The 14840-nt window shown below is 36.1% G+C and overlaps 1 protein-coding gene across 2 annotated transcripts in view; it reads right to left on the bottom strand.

Annotated features, from left to right (window-relative positions):
- Positions 1-4008: 4008 nt before the first annotated feature.
- The window catches only part of LOC113465580, a 61915-nt gene continuing 51083 nt past the window's right edge, over positions 4009-14840 (bottom strand). For both annotated transcript variants that reach the window (XM_026820215.1, XM_026820216.1), the window contains one exon: positions 4009-5093. In XM_026820215.1, the coding sequence (XP_026676016.1) occupies positions 4828-5093 (266 nt within the window). In that variant the 3' untranslated portion in view covers positions 4009-4827. The remainder of the gene's footprint in view (positions 5094-14840) is intronic.

Here is a 14840-nt window from a genome sequence, read left to right as displayed (position 1 = left end):
GGAAAACACTCATATTGCTCCTTCTTTCTCTGGTGTTTGCTTTCGAAGTCATTGTGGATCTGGATGGCTAATCTTTTACGCCTAGAACTCCAAAGCAATCGTTTCTATGAACGCCTGGAAACTATTTTAAATATGCAATGTGCGATGCAGAAAACACGAACTGGAAGTTGAGTGATTTTCCAGGAAAAAGAATGGATAGGTAGGTATTAGGATAACGTTGATGAATTGAAGATGAATGTAGGGACATACCCAACGCAACCAGTAGCGACAGCACGTATTCAAAAGTTCCAAATGGATCAATGAAACTAAGGAACGTGGCACTTGTTTGGTGTCCAGATAGGTGGCGATCTGGACAATCTTGTATTGCTGTCTTTTTCCGGCCTATAAACCTCAGTTGTATGAGATTGTGAGGAGGTGAGTAGTTGCTCTCCAAATACAGTAACATAATACCAGATGCTATTTCTAGAATACATATAGCACCAGATTCTATTTGTATCCACTATGGAGGTGTTGTATCTCAGAGGAGTGGCTGTGTTCCTGGGAATAGATCGGCTTGGCATGCACCTCGTATGTTGTACCCTTGTCGTGACCTGGAAAAATGATTCCAAAAACTAATCAGCAAAAATTGGAAAATTAAGCGAATTTCCTTTCTGTGCCGAAGACGTGTACAAAAATCGCATGAAAATCAGACCAACAAACCTGAAGCTGGAAGCCCTCCTCACAAGGTTTGTGGAGATCAGAGCTTAGGGTTTACCATACTTAGGGTTTACCAACTCGGGATTGAGATGAAACGAGGATTTCCCTATACTTAATACCCGGGTCTATCTCGGATTCAACTCAATCCTGAGACAATGCACGTTTGTAAAAATTAACCTAATAAGAGCCTCCTTTTAATTCTAGGTATAAAGTCTACAAAATTTCATTTTCACCCTTGCAATGTCACCACTGGTCCCTATTTAACTAAAGTAACTAGGTAGGTAAGTATCTATACGCAATAGTCCTCACGAGATATTCACCCCCGATTCCAAAAACCTTGACTAATCAGACCAGGGACCCCTAGTGTGATACTCAACCACTCGACCACCGAGGTGGGTGAAATAAAGCATCCTCTAAATGTGGCACAAGGTATAAAAGAGTTACAAAATCCTTACCTTTGATTGAAGACAGAAGAGCCAAGGTCAAGGCTATGATGGAAGTAACCAGGGCTTTGCCTGCCATGGCTGAGATGCCCATTAGTGAGAATGCTAGTAGTGTGCCCGCAGACATAACCCCAGCCATCATCATCATTCCGCCCATGTTGCTTTTCTTTCGACCTGTCTCCATAGGGACTTCTTCTATATTGGCGATGTTTCTGGATAGATCTGTTTCGCTATTGGTGATATTGTTCATTTGAACGTTTGCTGTAACATCAAATCGACTATTGCCTTGGGAATCAGTGCCACCAAATTTGATTTTGGATGGACCAATGTCTTTCAGATTTTTAGCACTAGATTTGACTTTGGAATCTTTGGATACATTACCCAATCTACCATCATCTTGTACGTTATTTCCGCGGAATTCGACCTTTGGTAGACCATTACTGCCTTTGATGTTTTTCACACCGAATTCAGCTTTGAACACATTTTCATCATTTGGGTTACTTTCCAGTAGATTATTTCCAAAATCCAGTTTTTCTTCGATATCAGTAGCATGTTTGGCAATAGTTTTGTTAAAGAGATTGATGACTCTGTCAAGTGTGTTGAAGTTTTCGAAATAGTTTCCATGGACCAGTGCAATTGTGAGGTGGATGACAATGGCTGTAGATATTCTTTTGTTTATGGACATTTTAAAATACGTAGGTTATTGTCTATCTTCTAGGCTAGGTACCTACATCACATCACATCACGAATTGTCACAAAACACGAATTTTGAAAAGTTAAAAAAACTTTCGTTCACAATATTTCCCGAACTTTCTTGTTTTTCACTGATCTGAACTTCAGTTGACTTCAAAATGACCATCACCAAGATGAAGAAATCCATTTTATAGATTTTACACTTCACTGGGAGTGAAAATGAAATTGAACAACTCACAATTAAGTTTATTAAGTTCAATCTTGGACTCGATAGAAAATAATAGATGGAAATAAAAGAATAGAAAATACCGTCTCTAGGATTTCTTAAAAAAGAAAAGAAAAAGTTACCAAGTCCAGGGGATTTCTTTTGAAGTACGTACTTATCAGAGGAGCACTGTTCGTTCTCGGAACGGCTGGCTTTCTTCTATCCTGTCTTCCTTCTCTCTTCGATTTCGGGACGATAAGACCCTAGCAGTTACAGTTACCTCTTTAAAAAAAGATGATTTTGAGGAAGGAGATTTGGAAAAAATTAGTTATTTTTGATAGTGGGAACTGTAACGATGTAGGTTTCATTGTCCCGAAATCGTGGAGAGAAAGAGGAGAAGATAGGAGAAAGCCAGCCGTTCCGAGAACGAACCCTATCTGTTTAGACTAAAGTTCACCCCGGAAAAGAAGCTAACCCGCGATCTACCGATTTTGTAAGCACCTTATAGCAGTTGAGTTACTCTTCAATTTAGCTTAAAAAGCTAACTAGGCTGGCTATATTCAAATGAATAAACTGTAGGGTCGTTTCCCGCCCGTGGTGGATTATATAAGGTTCGTTCTCGGAACGGCTGACTTTCTCCTGTCTTCCTTCTCTCTTCTATTTCGGGACGATAAGACACTAGCAGTTACAGTTCCCTCTATTAAACCTCTTTCTTCTTTTAGAGTAGGATAAACTCTCTCTTTTAAAATGCAGAGGTAGCTCTAAGTTCAGAGGTTGGATTCCAGAATAGGTAAGGTGGATATCGCCTTACCTGAGACCTGACTTTGTTTCATTGTCGGAGGAAGCACTGTGCAATATACCTTCCCCTTTTAAAGATTCTCTACCGATTGCACATGTGACATGTTTGGCAACAATGCCTATTTTTTGCTGCCACATTGATCTGGATGAACTGTACCTAGTTTTTTTTCTTCTTCTTTTTTTCAAGAGGTTTGGTAGATAGAATTGTAACAACAGATTTCATAATATCGTCCCGAAATCAAAGAGAGAAGGAGAACCCCGGATAGGAGAAAGTCGGGAACGAAAACCTTTTCGAAATCGGCCCTGTCTAAAACTATAAAACAGCAGCGGAATGCTTGAACTTTCCATTTTATTTTCTTGAGTAAATGAAGATAAACATCACTTAGGAATATAGCAATAATTACTGTGAAAACTCGTCTGTTAAGCTTACAACTGTTAAGGATTATAGTCTTTTTACTTAGGACTTGGTTAGTTACGCAGCGATCATTCACAGTACCTATAAGTCGATCGATATCGCCTGAAATACAGATAGGCAGGTAACTATCTTTTAAATACCTTGGAAAGTGTCTATCTTGGATAAAAAAGAACATCAATGTTTTGGAATTGCATTCAATTCTTTCAAATTTTCATCAGCTTTATTTCGTTCAAAATAATAATTGTACATTATAAAAAGTTCATAAAATGAATACAAAAAGACCAATAATATACCTAGGTCATATAAAAACTGGTAGTAACTTATCTCAAAATAATATTATGTATATAAAAAAAATAGGTAGGTACTTATACATTCTAAAGAAGAAAATAATAGGTAGGTAGGTAGGTAGGTATACTTGGTGTATTATTATAATATAAGGTGCCTACCTACATTGGAAAAATTATTATAAATAAATACAAAAAGTAGAAGAAGAAGAAAATAAATGGTAAAGGTTATACACGTATTTACAAAGCAATGCCTTATCGTAAAAAAATCATGAGTTTTAGCTACTGAAGAATAATTTGAGATTGAGAAAAAGCTATAGAACTTAATTGGTGAGAAAAAGTCACGTCAAGTCAGTCAGGTAATGTGTTATTGTCTATAATTGTCATTGTCCAGTAAGATCTCTCAAATTCCCCAAGTAGTAACTCATTCATTGAGCTTTACCAGTAAAGCTACAGTTGAGTTAAACCAGTATTGGGATTTCTTGAATGGTCTCACAAAGTCTGTCCGTATGTTTGTCTGTCTGTATCCCGTGGTCTTGGTCCTTAGATCTACATTTATATTGTGTCTTGTAGGTGTGTAACATTGAGTTGACCTAATGATTTTAAAGGTAGAAACACACTATCATCATACGAGTATTTATCATATATGTCACGTGATGATGGTGTTTTTCTACTTTAAGTGAATTTTAGGCTATTTCGGACGTATCTATGTAAAGTTCTCCATCAGTTGTCAGGGCCTAGTTTTGTGATTGTCAGTTGTCTTAGTCAAGTTTTGTCTATAAAATGGCAGTGCAATAATAGTCCTAAAAAATTAACCTTCTGAATTTTCCCTAAATATTTGCCTACCAAACCTAAAATATGATTCCTTCTTCTAGAAATCTAGAATCTAAATAAATACAGTGATTACTATTAAATACATTAATAATAGTCCAATAAATATAGTTGGTATGACTAGTCAAAAAACTTGTCCTGTAACGAAGTCCAAAATTTCAGTTCCAAAAATCCAATCGACATAAACCTATTTTACTTGAGTTTTTTTTTTAGGAAATTCCTTGAAGAAAGTCGCCCAACTGTTCCAAAAAGGAAGTGTTTACCGGAATGGTATTCCAGTGTTAAAAGGCCTTATTCGAAAAAAAGGAAATGTTTTGAGAAATTCAGAGAAAAGAAACAGTCTTTTCGAAATCTGGCCATCTTTTCTCAAAATGCCCAAACTGGTAGCCCTCCCTCTTCTCAGATCTTCCATCAAAATGGCGGCCTTCTTCTCGGAATTTCCAAAATGGCGGCTCGGGCCGATTATCTCGCAGCGGCAGCAGCATCAATGGGAATATACACGGGGGACTTGGGATCGGTACTTGTCGTGTGAATTCGGTACACGACCTTGTCATTGGCGGCATCCAGGGGCGCCTTAACGTCGATGCTTCGCTTGTAGGCGGCATAGCTTTGTTCCAATGCATCGTGACCGCCGTGGCCGCCCGTGCCGTGGTGGGCGTCCGTGTGGGTGACGATGGGTTTGGTGACGATCTCGTACGTGGTGGACTTGGGCTCTGAGTGATGGTGACCTGCGGAAGAAGAAAAGTGTAAAAGGTAATGGTCAAGGGCAGAGCCGTATTCAGAGGAGGGGGGGGGGGGGGCTGAAAATCCCTCTTCGTGTACCTATTCATTTCGAATATTGGCTCTGAACAGTTCACTAGTTTTTTGGGGGGCTAAAATATTGGCCTATAATTTCAAGCCCCGGAAAGCCATTCTACGGATTCTTGGGCCCTCCCTTGCTGAAATCCTGGATACGGCACTGGATGTGGAGGAAATTTCAAGATGGCAATAATTGATGATTTCAGTATCACAGGCTTTGTAGAAGTCTATTCATGTCATCTTAGAGGGTTTTGGTAGTTGAGTATGTAAACAGTTATGTTAACATCTTCAATTGTTGGAGTGTTCTAGTTATGGATTTGGATTACAAGTAAATCTTGTTTATTAGTGAATGTGTCAACTTGCCCAGTTGATTTAGTGAAATAATGTACAATGCTTTTTTATCATCTGGTAGGTAGTAGGTATGTATTGCTTTTTCTTCCTTTTTATTTTTCTGTCTCTTTTTCTCGTCCTCTTTCTCCTGTTCCCTCTGTTTCTCTTTCTCTCTGTTTCTCTCTCTCTCTCTTCACCTTGTCTATCTTGTTCTTACTAATTCCAAAAATAAAATGAAAATATTATTACTCATCATTTCCCTTTGGTCTTTCTCTCTCCCTCGCTCTCTTGTTTTCCTCTCTCTCGCTCTTCTTGTTTTCCCAATTTCTTTCTCACTCTCTCCCCTGTGTCCTCCCATTTCTTTCTCTATTTATTTTATTTTCATTGCACCTAATGAGTTTTGCTCGAAAGTAATTAAAATTATTGCTATTTGCTTTCTCTCTCTCTCTCCCTCCCTCCTCCTTTTTCTTATTCCCTCGCTCTTCTTGTTTTCCCAATTTCTTTCTCACTCTCTCCCCTGTGTCCTCCCATTTCTTTCTCTATTTATTTTATTTTCATTGCACTTAATGAGTTTTGCTCGAAAGTAATTAAAATTATTGCTATTTGCTTTCTCTCTCTCCCTCCCTCCCTCCTCCTTCTTCTTATTCTTCTTCCCTCTACATTTCGTCCTGTCTTCCAAATTCCTCCTCCTCTTTTTCTTCTACCACATTTCCTTGTTTCACCTCTTTTTTGCATCCTCCAATTTTCTGTTTTTCTTTTCTGTCCACCCCCAACTCTCTTCTCTCTCTCTCTCTCACTCTCTTCTCTATCTCTATTTCTCTCTCTCTTCATCTTCCTCTGTTCGTCTACTCTCTTACTCTTCCTCTTTTTCTTCTACCACATTTCCTTGTTTCACCTCTTTTTTGCATCCTCCAATTTTCTGTTTTTCTTTTCTGTCCACCCCCAACTCTTTTCCCTCTCTCTCTCTCACTCTCTCTATCTCTATTTCTCTCTCTCTCTTCCTCTGTTCGTCTACTCCCTTACTCTTCCTAGTATCCTGAATTATAATTAACACAAGTTTCTCTCTCTCTCTCTCTCTCTTTCTCTCTCTTTCTCTCTCTCTTTCTGACCTTCGTAGTTCATTCCATTTCCCTTGACTTTTCACTTGAATCTTCATCTTCACAGCTAGGGTACGTGTTCTTGCTTGATAGGTAGGTACTAGTAACCGCTTTTAATAAGTGAGTTAGTGAGCCATATTGTAGGTGTTTACAAGTATTTCGTGTTTTCTATGCATAGGTATTTTGGGAAAAATTAAATTTCTCTCTATTCTCTCTCTCTCTCTCTCTGTCTCTCTCTCTCTCTCTCTCTCTCTCTCTCTCTTTCTGACCTTCGTAGTTCTTTCCATTCCCCTTGAATTTTCATCTTCACAGCTAGGGTACGTGTTCTTGCTTGATAGGTACTAGTAACCGCTTTTAATAAGTGAGTTAGTGAGCCATATTGTAGGTATTTATAATATTTAAAAGACAAATCTGATACAAAATGAGAGCAAATTTATTTGTGGATTCAAAATCAAATTCCAATGGAGAATGAATCTTCGAATGGTGAAATCGGACTGGCTGAAGTGTCAAACCAGTCCGAAAATATTACAGTATTTACAAGTATTTCGTGTTTTCTATGCATAGGTATTTTGGAAAAAATAAACAAAAGTCGAGCTTTTTCGTTGTGCAGCTTTGTGAAGACCGGACAAAATCAACATGGATCTAGATTAATCTCTGAGACGTGTCATAAATTCATGATTGTTATGAATGACGCCTTATCAGAAGGAGAGAGAAAAAAAAAACCGTCTTCTTCCTTGTTTTGAGAAATAGGAGGCGGAGGAGGAGAAGAACCAATTTCGTATTCTGAAACCAAATTTAGGTGAAGCTATGGTTCTCGTTTTTGAAGTTACAAAACTTACAATGGCTTGGAGGAGAAAGACAAAAGAAGTCGCAGAAAAACTCGGTGATCGTGAATTGATGAAAATAAAAGGTACTCTCCTGGTTGATACTGTTGATAAACTGCAAAACTCTCTTCACCTACCCTGTATGGTTCATTAATATATTAACCACAGAACAATACGTGATATTAATTAAAAAATGATAATATCCATGCCATGTATACCTATCTATCATTAAAAAAATACTTCATAAAAAAATCACATTTGAAATTAAAATAATGAATAATGTAAATAAAATACCTAATGCATTATATAAAAAAAAACACTGCATGAACCCTTTGAAGCTGGAAATACCTAGAAGCTTTTTTTTACCTAATGAGGATGAAGTTGAGTGTGTGCATTAATATTATAATGAAATGATAATAATAATGAAAAAGAGTCCTAAGAAGAAGAAGAAGAAGAAGAAGAAGAAGAAGAAGAAGAAGAAGAAGAAGAAAAATAAAAAAAAAGTTATCGACAGGATGGACCCAAAATTGATCCCTGTGGCACCCTGGATCAAGATTCTAGAAGATCGAAATCTTTTTTTGGGATTGTTTGATTTGCATCTCACCTATAAATAATCTGTGATGAACTTTGTACTTTATCTCTTACTTACCGCATATGTGACGTAAACACGATTTAGCAGGTTGGTTCTGGGTTTCGTCAAAGGCTTTTTGGTGGTCAAATTGTAAGTAGGTATTACCTGGAACAAAAAGATAACACAATGGATATTTCAGTACATCTTTTAAGATTTTAACCATTGCATTGTTGAGGTTGGTTAGGTGTATGGGCTCTGTCCAAATTGTTATCAGTTATTAGGAAATTTGGAGTAGCGGCATCTCCACTAATTTCAATAAAAAATACCAACCTGATTTTTATGTAGACAATGTTTTTTCTTCCTCCATAATTCCCGAATGGTTTGTCCAATTTTGGTGAAATTTGACAAACATGTCCAACATCTAAAGGACATTTGCTCTTAAAATTTAGCGCTCACTCGATCCTTTAGCGGCCCCTATAGGGACTCTTCTTACGAAATGAGCCGCTATTCATTTCATAGCCGCATATCAAAAGCTCGATGATATTGCATAATTAGTGGTATTTGATACGATTGGCAATGCATGAAGAATTGACGAACGCCAAAAGCTGATACCTAATTAAAAAAAAAAAAAAAACCTTTTGATACAAGAATATTATTTATCAAATTTATTCATAACAATGTATTTCTGTTATTAATATTAATTATCCGTAATTGTGCCTGACAGAAAGGTCGGTGACATAATTAACCTTTCCTATACAAAAGATATCCAAGCCGAATCCAGAGTGACGAAGCGAAATTTGGCCCCGCTCTAGAGTTTAGAGTTTGGACCCAACATGAAGAAAACCATATGCCTCTTTGGTGTATTATTCATATTCATTTGAACAGATATTTGTATGTAGATAGCTATGTAGATATCACAAATTTCGAAGCTAATATTAGGTACCTACTACCTACCTATTAATTTGTGTTTACAAAAATTACAAGCTAATTTTCATTCATGCAGTCACATTACAGAGAATTACAAGCAATGACAAGAATTACACAAAACATCAAAATAATAATAATAGCAAAGAAGTCAAAATACGTAGGTATTTGGAAAATGTAAAATAGTATACAAAGAGAGAAGTTTTTCCCCGGCACATTGGCCTGTTCCAAGAACGACGTTTTTACTGCGCGTGGAGTGAAAAGTGAGGAGTGGGGAGTCGTTCCTGGAACAAGGCCCTGGTCAATGAGACCGAAGAAGTCATTTAGAGGGTGTTGGACATATCCTGCGTTATCAGATGACGTAAACTAAAAAAACTGGAATTTATGATGTACCTATGTGTTAATTTGTTTGATTCTTGGGGTCTTGAGGACCTCTTGCCAGGAAGACATGGGGCGATTACCGATCCTGAAGGCCCTATAAAAGTTCAATAGGTTATCGGAGGCCCTGGATCTCTGCTGTATCATACACCGATGCGTCATCTAATATCCACTAGTGGTTGGGTGTGTTCGAACCTGATCACGTTATACGTTAAATATCCTTCCCTTCCTAAATTTCCTTAATCGCACCGTGTACGGGTTTTAGTTCCTCAAAGGATAATTATGAGGGATACATACCTAAATAGATAGAAGATCATGTCTTGAAATATTTGATACCTCAATAAATACTACTAATCCACATGGGTTTTTCTTTAGTGTTTCTTGAAATTTTAGCACCCCGTTAATTTTACTCGGATGACAATGGATTCAAGAATTTTATTTGTGTTATCAATTTTCCATTTTATTCAGTCTTCAATGTCTTGAGAAAAAGCAGTTTGTAGGACAACTTTGGTTCGATCTACATGTAGGTAATCTAAAATTTACTTTTTTTTTTCTAAACTTATCTAATTTTCACTTTTGAACTCAGGCTGGGGTTACTCTATCTATAGCTTATAATATCTCTAGCCAGCTAAATTAATTTTAAAATTTAAAGTCTTGCTATTTTTTTGGCTGATTGTTTTATCTAAAACATAATTATTCATTGACTAAGGTGGGTATGGAGTGAATTAGGGACCGACCTAGATGTCTTTTGGAGTTTAGGGGACTTCAAATCCCTGTGAATCCTTTCAATACCGCGCACCATATCATACGCCCTTCAGTGACTAAGCTTCAGTGTGTCCCCTGACTTAGGTACTATATAAAAATTGTAAACTAAAATGTAAATGTTAATGTAAATATACAGCTGATTAATAGCTTTCATATTGGTTTAGGTTATTGTAAAATAGTTTTTACTCGAACTTTGTAAAATACTTTTGTATTTACTTATAATTTATTCATGTTCTTAAATTGCATTTTTTTACGTTAACTGAAATGGAGTGCCAGCCTAAAGAATAGCCTTTTGTTGTATGGTGTTAAGTATTCGTTTATGTAGATTGGTACGGAAGGTCCAATATTGGTAATATCACCAGATTTCAACGTGGGCTTTTCTTCTTTTACCTTTTCCATGATTTTATCCTTCTTATATTTGCTTTCAAATTGAACCACGAGCTGTTTTGGTTGATCTTTGTTTCCTTGCTTGATAATTTTTTCAACAACATAATCTTCTTTCTTTACTATACCATTGACTTTAATTTTCTCGAAGACTTTTTCTGCATATGCAATTGCGTCAACATTTGGTGGAATTCCAGTGATTTCAATTTTGTTCATGTTCATTTCTTGGTTCATTTCCTGCAACTTTGTTTCCAGAATATCAACTTTTGTTTTTAATTCAATATTTTGAGCTTCAAGTTTCTTGTGTTTATTATCCATAATGATCACGCTTTGTTGAAGATTTTTCATTGTTGTTGTCAACTCATCAACATTTCCTCCAATGAATTCCGTGTGTAGTACACTTGGATCAGCTGATATCACAACGAGCACCAAAGCGACTTGTTGTGCCTACACCCGGCATGCATCGGCACCGGCAGCCGGCAGTGTTCCAAAAATATCTGAAGTAAGTAGATGTGTATCTCTTATCGTGTTGTGCCATCTTTTATCAATCTGATGTGAACTGTGATCTCTATCCAAAACGCCATTAGCAAATCCGACTCATTCGAAAGAATCGAAAGCGATTTCCTTTTGAACCTCCGACTTACTTTCCTCTAGCTCTACCAACAGGGTGGAAGAGCTCATATAAGTGAGAACCCAGCCACCTAAAAAAGATATACCCACATGAAAAAAAAAAAAAAAATCCTAGTAATAAGCCCTCTAACAAGAATAAAATTACCCAACCACCGATGTTGTTAGGGATCTGGCCTGGAAAACTGCATTCCAGGAGCTCTGCAAACTGACATTTGCATTAATAATTGCAATTTTGCAATATTTACTAACTATACTAGTAGGTACCACAAAAAATACTCGTAATAAGTACATAATAACTAGGAAACTGGGTGTACTTGATCGAATCTAGGGGAGTAGGTACCACAAAAAATACTCGTAATAAGTACATAATAACTAGGAAACTGGGTGTACTTGATCGAATCTAGGGGAACTTGATACAAACTAGAGGTACATTATCCTCTTTTTTTTACCATTTATGTAATATCTAGTTAACTCTTCGCTACATTATCCTCTTTTTTTTACCATTTATGTAATATCTAGTTAACTCTTCGCTACATTATCCTCTTTTTTTTACCATTTATGTAATATCTAGTTAACTCTTCGCTACATTATCCTCTTTTTTTTACCATTTATGTAATATCTAGTTAACTCTTCGCTACATTATCCTCTTTTTTTTACCATTTATGTAATATCTAGTTAACTCTTCGCTACATTATCCTCTTTTTTTTACCATTTATGTAATATCTAGTTAACTCTTCGCTACATTATCCTCTTTTTTTTACCATTTATGTAATATCTAGTTAACTCTTCGCTACATTATCCTCTTTTTTTTACCATTTATGTAATATCTAGTTAACTCTTCGCTACATTATCCTCTTTTTTTTACCATTTATGTAATATCTAGTTAACTCTTCGCTACATTATCCTCTTTTTTTTACCATTTATGTAATATCTAGTTAACTCTTCGCTACATTATCCTCTTTTTTTTACCATTTATGTAATATCTAGTTAACTCTTCGCTACATTATCCTCTTTTTTTTACCATTTATGTAATATCTAGTTAACTCTTCGCTACATTATCCTCTTTTTTTTACCATTTATGTAATATCTAGTTAACTCTTCGCTACATTATCCTCTTTTTTTTACCATTTATGTAATATCTAGTTAACTCTTCGCTACATTATCCTCTTTTTTTTTACCATTTATGTAATATCTAGTTAACTCTTCGCTACATTATCCTCTTTTTTTTACCATTTATGTAATATCTAGTTAACTCTTCGCTACATTATCCTCTTTTTTTTTCCATTTATGTAATATCTAGTTAACTCTTCGCTACATTATCCTCTTTTTTTTTTACCATTTATGTAATATCTAGTTAACTCTTCGCTACATTATCCTCTTTTTCTTTTACCATTTATGTAATAATTTTTTATACTACGATTTTTCCGATAAAGAGGGCCATTTTGGTACAATGTGCTGGTTGCCAATCAGGTATAGAAAAGGAATTGACCAGCATATATACGGATATCGTCAAATCTCTTAAGCATAGGCAATGTTGGAGAATATCTGTTGGAATCAAGTATGTATGTGTACGATACGGCGTATACTCTTTATGGATGCTGAACCTAATAACATGGACCCAGAGGTCTCCTTATACCAAGAGGTCTTCTTAGAGGTCAACCAGGTCAAACCTGTCAACTCTCAACCCGGGGTCAAATACTAGGCAGAGAGAGGAAGAAGAGAGATTCATAATTTCATAAGATTAAAATTAGTGGATGTGCCAATTCTTCCAATTTGTTGGATATAATAATTATAATTCGCCAACCACCCATTGTAAAATAAAAATACAAATAAATATAATTAATTAATTAATTAATAATTATAATTCGTGTTTATATCTTAGAATACGACGTTGCCAAAATTGAAACAGAGGTAATGTTCTCCGTGATAACAGGTGTGTTCAACTGGCAACGATCCCCGGCCCTTTGTAGCAGAAACCCCTTTAAGTTCCTCTCAAGCTCAAGAGTCCATCAAAAATGAAGACTTAGTTTATTTAAATATTTAGAGGGGCCGATTTTTTGCTAATTCGAGCCTGATTTTCGGGGAAGATCTCGAAAATTTAATTACCGACATCACAAATCACTTTATGTCCCGGTCCACGGCTGATTAGCCTGAAATTAGTAATAAGTTGATAACCTATAGGCTCATAGGCTGTAATATCATCGAGCAAAATACAAGATGCCATAAATCAAACTTGTCCAGATTAGTTTGGGCAATTTTAATTTATTTTTGCTTTCCGTAAATTCAGGATCATCTTCAAAAACTCGAAATTGGTTGCTTTGTCCACTTTCTTACACCTACACCTACATATCTCTGTGATCATCTGTTGACAAGCTCTTGGATATTCTTATCTAAAGATAAGAAGTGCCGTCTTTTGCTGTTGTCAATTGTTGAAATTAAAAAGAAATCACAAACTAACGCCTTACGCCTTTTGCTATTCTCATCACTTATCCTAATAGCTAATGAAGTATCAAGTATCAACAGAATAATCAAGATATAGCAAAGAAAAGTAGTTTAACCCGTGCGAATTTCCAGAAATGTTGTAACCTATAAACTCTGTAATAAAGATAAGAAGTGCCGTCTTTTGCTGTTGTCAATTGTTGAAATTAAAAAGAAATCACAAACTAACGCCTTACGCCTTTTGCTATTCTTATCACTTATCCTAATAGCTAATGAAGTATCAAGTATCAACACAATAATCAAGATATAGCAAAGAAAAGTAGTGTAACCCGTGCGAATTTCCAGAAATGTTGTAACCTATAAACTCTGTAACGTGTAACTATGCAGCTAAGCGAACTCTATGAAAAAAATGCTAAAAGACACACATGAACATTAAACAGTATATCGTAATTATTATGCTATCAAATTTATGAAGAAGTGCAAGCTCTAAATTCCAACGAACATGCATTCCACAAGGCCATGGATACATAATATCTGAAATACATGGAGAAATACACACTCCATGCATATCTACGTAATATCTACTTAAAATACATGGATAAATACATACTCTATGCATTAGATATGTATACTGTACGGAGCCGGTGTATGTACTACATGCAGCAAAGAAAGATGAAGATAAACACAAAGCTCTACATACTGGGTTAGAAGAGAACAAAGCATTGTTTAGACTGCGTTAGCGCTCAGATATATTACAACCAAAGCGTCTATTCATTAACACCGGTAGCAGGTTTTATGTACCTAGTATTAAGCATTGTTTATTTAAAAGAGTGTTTGTTTCCTAAGTTATTGTTTATTGTATACGTCGTTGTTGGTTGTATAAGTTGTTGGTTACGTTGGGATGAAGTTTACACCATCCGTCTCTGCAGAACATGGGCGACAGATATAAATGGCAGTGTCTTTTGTTTTTCCTTCAATGACTTGGTAGCATCTTTTCTAATGTTTTGAGACAGAATAGAATTCATCTTGTTTGTAAACTTGTCATACCACAATGAAACTCAGAAGTGTGTTTGCTCTTACGCAGTCACCGCAGTCTAAATAACAGGGTTCCTCCTTTATGTATTGTGTAAAACTTCTACCTGTAAAATATTTCCTAAAATTCTTAGGACGGACGGATGAAGCGTACTCCTGATGCTCAGACCATTGCCCGATTGGACGGCCTGGGACAATCTTTGCAAGAGAAACTGATGCAAGCGAAGATCACCAAAAACACGCTGTAAGCCAGAACCAACTTTCTTCAAGAAGGAAATTGACTCAGATACCTATCACAATAAT

The sequence above is a fragment of the Diaphorina citri genome, unplaced genomic scaffold (assembly GCF_000475195.1).
Source record: "Diaphorina citri unplaced genomic scaffold, Diaci psyllid genome assembly version 1.1 scaffold129, whole genome shotgun sequence".
Classification (NCBI taxonomy): domain Eukaryota; kingdom Metazoa; phylum Arthropoda; class Insecta; order Hemiptera; family Psyllidae; genus Diaphorina; species Diaphorina citri.
The sequence above is the reverse complement of the archived record's forward strand: the minus strand, read 5'-3'. Positions and strand labels throughout refer to the sequence as shown.